Genomic DNA, 7,661 nt, shown 5'->3' on the forward strand with positions numbered 1-7,661 from the left:
TACATACCGCACATCCACAAACTATCTCTTGCACGCACACATTCAACCCCGTGTTTGCCTTACCAAATGCCAAATCCTTTGTCCCATGAGTACAGTTTGTAAAAAATGTAGGCTTCAACTAAAACATCGAGGCTTGTCGTCGGTTTTGACACAATCACATTGTCTCCTGAATTTTCAGCAAAGCCACGAATTGCTTTCTCGAATGCAAAAACCCGAGTAGGACACGGCGCCCTGGCTGGCAATGTAGCACCAATCCTCACTCTGCCCACAAATAACAATTTCATTACCACACATTCATTTCACACAAACTTACAACAAGTTTCCATAATGCAAACGAACTGTACTGTTTTGCAAGTATCCCCTAAATCCCAACCCTATCAGATAGTCGCAGCATCGTTTTTCCTCGGTCCTTTTTGTATCTAATACATTTTCTGTTCGGTAAGATAGTCTTGCATTTCCAAGACAGAGCAAACCAAGTCTTATTTCCAAACCATTCTAACAAATTCAAACGTTAACCATCTTGCACAAAAACTGGATGCCCACACACCAGCATCCATTTTGTTAATTTTTATCTGAAGTCTGAACTAAGGCACGTTTCAACCTTGTGACAACAACACATGCCTGAACCTTTTGAATACAAAGTTCAGAAATTACTTCTCGCGCTTGTAAAGACCAACAAATCCATACCTCTAGTCCATCCAGGAGCTTTTGTGTCGATCTGCTCTATGGACTGCTCCGAAGCTTAAGGTGATTCCCCAATTCGAACCTCCCCCCTACGGCACAGATATGGCTGTCCGCACTCTGCTCTTATGCGCCGTAGCTCCTCCGCATGCGGTGCTGCAACGGGTAAGTGTAGCGGCTCTTCCAGGAAGGTCTTTAAACCAGATCAGTACAGATCTTCAGCAATCCCTGCTGCAATTTATCTGAAAGTACTTACATGCAGTTCTTATACATACCTCTTCATCGGCTGCATCAAAATCTCCATCTTCACCGACCCCCTCGGTCTCCTTACAGAGCGTTCCCTGCTGAAGTCGCCGCTCTCGCCAATGGAGGTACGAGACAACTGCTCCCAGCTACCCATCCTTTCATTTACTCGACTACTGTCACAGTTAACCGGAAAGTGATGATTCTGAACCACGGATCAGGACAGAATTGACGAGCCGAGCCACGGCTCCGATGAATCCCGTCAACGGCGTTCCGCCAGCGTCACTAACATGGCCCACCGCACAGGTGTGGGGGCGTACGTATATCTCCTTTTCCCTACTATTCCTCTTCTCCGAAACTGCCGCACTCATTTAATGCAACGAATCACAAAGCCCTGCCCAACCGCTCAGATAACGAGCGCCTGTACGCTCGCGCTCACAAACTCCACGTCCCATACATTTACCTTTACCTTGCCATCCTTTTTAGTCAAAATACATATTTTTATATTATACAAAGAAAGACCTTCATTTTCGGACACACTAGTTATACAAGACGACGATTTTAACTAGTGTTTATAATGTAGCAAGGGCCACTGCCAACAGCTAGAATGTTTGGCCAGGTGAATCCTTCAGTGAAAATGTTGGGCCAAGAATAGTAGTCTAGTGAATTATTTTGCGGCGGCATGCTGCCAAAAGGATTGCCGCCCGGGCCTGGGTGCCTGACGAACAGGCCCTGCATAGTATGATCCAATCAACACATGCAACTACTGAACATGCATGATACAGTCTATGCATGTAAAAGTAATACACCTGCCCTGCAAAAGATGTTCACTACATCTACAAAACCCATCCAGAATCAGCAAATGCAAATTGTGTCATTAATTTTTCTACGAAAAGGCTTCCTTCAAGTTCATGGCAGCAATGGAAGGCTGCAACAGACACCTCAACTCCGTAAGGGCAATTGTATTTCTACAGAATCGCCCAGAAATCAAACAAAAGAACAAATAAGAAAAGCAAGTAGTACACGGGATGAAGCCTAGAAACACCATGAAGCATTAAAAAAATAGATGAAACATTGCATTCATACTCTATTCTAAGCCCTGCCACAACATACAGAAGTTCCACAGACCACCAGTAAGCAAATCTAAAACCTGTTCTTGCCTAGAACAACACATTGCAGGGCAAGATACAGAAAATGGCGGAAAGGTCAACCCGAAACTATTTAGTGCAGAAATTAAGAGCCACATTGCACCATCAAGCTAAACAGTGGAGCATTGGGTACATATCATCGTGTCCTAATTAAGATAGCAAACACTAATTCCATCACAGAACATACAGCCTAGATTCAACCTATTTCTCGCTCTAAACAAGTCAAGGTATAATAACCAAAATAACAAAACAAAAGACCACAGAGAAAACATGAACCATTTCTTAGCAATGCATACCATAGGCTTAATCATCCAGTTCATCGGCGGCGCCTTATGTGATCTGTTGTAAGGCCAGTTCAGAATCCTGGATGTTGATGGTGTAGCTCGAGAGAAGCTGGATGATCGTGAAAGGACGGTCGGCGACGAGGACAAACTGCTTGTCCTTCTTCGCAAAATCAACAGCTTCCGAGACCGTCTCTACTTTCCTGTCCTCGATGTTGAACTTCCAGATACAAGCAGAGGAACCCAGGTGTTCAGTATAGTAAATACAGTTTGCCTCAATCGATGGGAACATATCGGTGTTCACAGCTAGGCACCTATGGTGACCAATGAAGATGTCATGCTTGATGATGCTCTTCACATGCGAAAGTGTGCCATTCTCGTCATCGCACTTGAAAACCTGGATGAGTCCTTGTCCCTTGATGATGGCCAGCAGATGTCCACCAAAGTCCATTAGGAAACACCGGGCGTTGTCTGCAGAACCCATCTCAGGAGGATCAGCGGAAAAAAACTTCAATGGATGAGCACGGAGCGACTATGCCACACCCAAGATCTTGCGAATCACGTCAGGCGTCAGCCATTCCGGCTGATCCCCACCAACGACCGATCAAACCACCTACGACGACTGCCCTTCAGATGAAACTATAAACCGGAAACTTATGGTCTTCGACTTCAAACTGGTCAGGCCTGGCCATGTACAGCTTCAGCTTGTGAGATGAGTCGCAGAGCAAGGTGAGCAAAGGCAAAGTGAAGTCAAAGCAGATGGAACCGACAACATTCACCTCGGGCGGCACAGGCACCGTGAATGGGATGGTGCCGCCGGTGAGAGGGTTGAATACATGAGCGGCATGAGGAGGGCTCCTATCAGCCAGGATGAAGAAGCCGGTGAGAGTGGTGGTTATGACATAGTAGTCGCGGAGCAATGGGAGCTCCCTGTGGAGGAACCGGCCAGTGTTGGTGTTGACCAAGAGGCGACGCGTGCCACTCTGAAAGGCGTCGTTCAGGATGATCCACCGATACGGGAGGAACCGAGGGTCTGAAGTGTCGTCCTTGGGGTCGTCGGTGGCGCAGCGCCAGATGTGGCAGACGGCGCGCAAGTCCATGTAGCAGTCGACGTCGTCGGTGGTGAGGAAGGAGTTGGCGATGTGGCGGACTATGTCAGGCTGGAGCGAGGACCAGTCTGCAGTTGCCGTGGCCGGAAGGACTGACAAGGTTCCCAGACAACTGGGGTTATTCTCTTGCCTCTTGGAAGGCAGGAGAAGGTCAGCTGCCGCCATTGCTGCACGATGGATTTGCTACTTAGCTTGATTCTGGATCTCAAGGACAGAATCGAATGCCCTACTCCTCCCTGCAAAAAGGAAGAAGGACCCCAGTTATAATAACCGCCAATAATCGATGCAAAAAGGAATGATTCAAAGAGAAGTGAACACAAGGTTGGAAAAAGCGGTAGGCGTAAGCGGGGCGGTTGGCCTTTGCCTAGTGCCTAGGCGGTGCCTAAGCACCCTAGGCGTGGCCTAGGCGGTAATACAGTTTTTACTCGAAGTGTATTTGTGATTTTTATGTGGGTGTTGATATTAATTTAGGGCATATGAATAAGTTAATTACTAGGTAGTCCCACTGGAATATAATCTGCTTGGCATATCTGTGCAGTATGTGGCATGATTTCTAGCTTGGGTAGGCAATTCCTTGCTTTCCCTGCCTAGACCTTCATTTATGCCCTAGGCGAGGCGTTTGGCCATTGCCTAGCGCCTAGGCGTGCCTAAGCGCCTCCTAGGCACTGCCTTTTCCAACATAGGTAAACAGAAGTACTAGTATCAACTAGAGTATCAAGCAGTAGTAGCACAAAGCATCAAGCAAAGCAAGCAAGCGGCAGCACAAATTGCACAGCAGCAAGTAGCACTCCCTGCACTAACTCTGTCTTCTCCATCGAGTCACCATTCTCTCCCTGCTACCCCCCAACCCATCTCTACACTGCATCCCCTCTGCTCTCTCATGCAGCAAAAAGCACGGCAGCGGGCAATCCTCTCTGCTCTCCATTGTCTCCTCCAAATCCAAACAAATAGCAGCAGCATCTCCCTCAATACATCGTCCCCCTCTCTCTTTCTTCTCCCTCCAGCGGGCTACCTCCCCCCCTCCCCCCAACAACCCAAATCTGCCCCGCCGCCGGACTCGCTACCTTTTTTTCGTTCCAGATCTCTCTCTCCGGAGCGCGCGGGCGTCTAAGCGACGGCGGCGGCTCAGGCTAACCCTAGCGGCGGCGGCGGCGCAGCAGAAGAAAGAGGGAGAGGGAAAGACCAACCTCAGAACTCTGGAGCGGCGCGGGAGGGAAGAATGCGAGCTGCTCGGCAATTTGCCTCTCTTGGCGAACTTTCCCTGGCCTTACTCAGCCGATAAGCGAAGAAATTCTTCGCTAGAGATGGGTGAATTTTCGTGGCCCTCCGTTCAAGCTAGTATAAAGTTGACTTATCTATTTTGAAACGGATGGAGTATCAGTTACAGTCTTACAGAGTTGCATAGCTCCTAACTTCCTAAGCAAAATCTAGGATTCGTGAACCGCACAGCCGCCGCCGCAACACGGACTTTTGGTCAACACTCACACTGCCATATTGGCGCCGCGAGATGGGGGACCTCTTATCTTCAAGAGTTTCAAATTTTTTATTAGCGTCTAGTGATCTTTGTTTTTGTGAAAAGTTAAAAGAACTGACGGTGACATGAGGTTAGAGAGTTTGTTGTCGTCGCAGATGTGATTATTCGCTCATGCCTTTATATTAGTATATGTCAAGCTATTTTTTTGTTAGTTTGATTTTTCATGGAGGTGATAGACACCATCACGCCATGGTGAATATAGTGTGATTCGACGACCTACATTTTTAGGAGATCATCCCCGGCCCAAGTACATTCATCTCAAGACTTCTCATCTTTTGGATGGGCGACTCAAGGCGTTTTCAAAAACCAGTATCAGTGATGTTCGTGTAGGACAAGATCGTTGCTCCAATCCAATTGCAACCTCTTTATCAAAGTCTTTGAACAATTTCTTCTAGTAGAAATTAATACCATGAAAAAGGTGTTTCCAAAAGATTTTATTGTAATTCTTAGTTATAGGGATTATTCTGTATTTTCTTGGATCTTAAATTTAAATCGGTGTATCTGTAATTGTTATGAGTGTGAATAAAATTATATGTGTTTTCAAAAAGAAAAGAAAAACAATTGCAGTATTGAATTGTGGGAGCGATGGCACATCCGGCACATCCTATATGCCGCCCCGTGTGCACAATAAAGCTACACCTACAAAAGAAATGCAAGCATTTACTTAACTTTTCAAACTATAATTCTCTTCACCCGGATTTAACTGGAGTGGGACCCTTCATCCCTTCACTACTAATCATAACCCCCCATGTCATCTTATTTTAAAAATAATAATAAGCGAAGCAAGCGACCAATGCACATGGACCGGCCCATTTCAAGGAGCATGCAGCTTCGAGAACCTTCCAGAAGGTTCCCTAAAACGGCTTTTCGTGTTCTATTTCTTACAAGCTTTTTCTATTTTCGTTTTTTTGCTGCTTTTTTTCTCTTTTTCTGTTTCTTTTTTGTTCTTTTCATAAATTCGAAAATGTCCTGAATTTCAAATTTGTCTTCAAATTCTTAAAACATATTTAAAATTGTGTTCACAGTTTTCAAATTTTGTTCAAAATATCTAAACAGTTCACATTAAAAAAATGTTCATGGGTTTCCATTTTTTTTCAGGTTTTTCAAGAAATCTCTTTTTCAAAATATTGTTCATAATTCAAGAATCTTGTTTAAACTTTGAAATTTTCTAGCAATTTCAAATAATGTTCACATTTTTCAGTGTTTTGTTCACCGTTCACAAAATAACTTGGAATTACAAATTTGTTCACAAATTGAAAAGACATTCACGTTTTTTAATAAAAAAATTCACGTTTTACATATTTTCACTTTTAAAAATTGTTCCCTATTAAAAAAAGGTTTACAAATCCAAATTTTACTCGCAATTTAAAAAATGTTCATATTTTTGAAAGTTTTGTTCTTGTTTAAAAAAATTGTTCATGTTTTTCAAATTTTGTTCATTTAAAAAAATGCAATTCAAAAAAATATCACAATTTTTAAAACTATTTGTTCATGTTCTCAAAAAATGTTCACACTCTCCAAATTTTGTTCACTTTTCAAAATGTGTTCACGTTTAAAAAAAGGTCATATTTGAAAATAAAAAAGGACCAAAAAACAGGAAAAAAACACAAATAATCAGCAGGAACGATGGAAAAACACACCAACGAATTGACGTTGTGCGCGGACAAACTGGGCCGATCCCTTTGCTCTCCTAAGAGAGCATAGCCTCAACATGCGTCAACTAGGAGGTCTCTGCACATTCCACCTCCGCGAACTCCACACTCGAAACCGGGTCAAAATGTCTGAGCTCCCCGAAACCAAATCCGAGAAGCTCACCAGGCCCGTAGTGTAAAAACGAGAAGCCATGAAAACCCGACTCCACGCTACAGTCGCGCGGGCGATCAACTTGTGCTGCAGGGGATCTATTCCCCTCTCATTAGGGTTTGCCCATATCGGTGGCAATTTCGATTGCCTCTGTTGAGTTTTCTCTTCTCCTCCTTCCACCTTCCTTCGGCAAGGCCACTTCGGACCGCAATGGAGCGATTCCTTCTCTCTTGAGCTCTGGCAAGGTTTTGGTTCCGGAGGCGGAGATGCTAGGGTTGTGTTGCTCGGTAAGGTTGTTTTCTTTCGGTACAGAGAACTAAAGCATGGAGACGAGTGTATCAAGTACGAATGTGACGTCCGGATATTTAAGCTACAATAATTCCATGTTAATGATGCCATATCACCGTGGTTATTGTTGTTGGTCTCGCGTTAGTTCAAAACGATTTAAATTCAAATTTAAGATAAAGGTAAATCACAAAAGTTTTCAAGTATTAAAACTAAAAATGTCCGGATGTGACTAATAATTCATAAGTAATATTAGTGGAGAACAAACATTTTGTAAAAAATTTGACTGCCTTGGTCTAGTTAAAAACAGTGACTAAAATAATAATTTAATTGCTTTTGAAATTATGAAAATATTAAACTAATATATTTTGTCTACAAACTAGGTTTGGCAGTGGCCTATATTCAGGATACTAATTTAGGTGCTACTGCTAACTTGGTTTTTCATATAACTAATATAGAAGAAACTATAAATAAAAATAGAAAAGAATAAATAAAAAAAGAAACAACAGACCCCCCCCCCTCTGCTGGGCCTCGTGGCCCAGCTGGCCACCAGGCCGCCCCACGGCCCAGCCGGCCC

General features: G+C 43.9%; 1 protein-coding gene across 1 annotated transcript; it reads right to left on the reverse strand.

Annotated features, from left to right (window-relative positions):
• Positions 1-2,348: 2,348 nt before the first annotated feature.
• Positions 2,349-3,670, reverse strand: LOC119282199. Its single transcript, XM_037562510.1, has 2 exons — positions 3,133-3,670; positions 2,349-3,037 (listed from the first exon to the last, which is right to left on the reverse strand). Exons 1-2 carry the CDS (start codon positions 3,625-3,627, stop codon positions 3,032-3,034), a joined length of 501 nt encoding a protein of 166 aa, XP_037418407.1. The 5' UTR covers positions 3,628-3,670; the 3' UTR covers positions 2,349-3,031.
• Positions 3,671-7,661: the final 3,991 nt, after the last annotated feature.

Source organism: Triticum dicoccoides, chromosome 3B (genome assembly GCF_002162155.2).
Source record: "Triticum dicoccoides isolate Atlit2015 ecotype Zavitan chromosome 3B, WEW_v2.0, whole genome shotgun sequence".
Classification (NCBI taxonomy): domain Eukaryota; kingdom Viridiplantae; phylum Streptophyta; class Magnoliopsida; order Poales; family Poaceae; genus Triticum; species Triticum dicoccoides.

Excerpts from the sequence above, each read along its gene's own strand:
- LOC119282199 (XM_037562510.1), bottom strand. The coding sequence starts at position 3,627 with ATGGCGGCAGCTGACCTTCTCCTGCCTTCCAAGAGGCAAGAGAATAAC.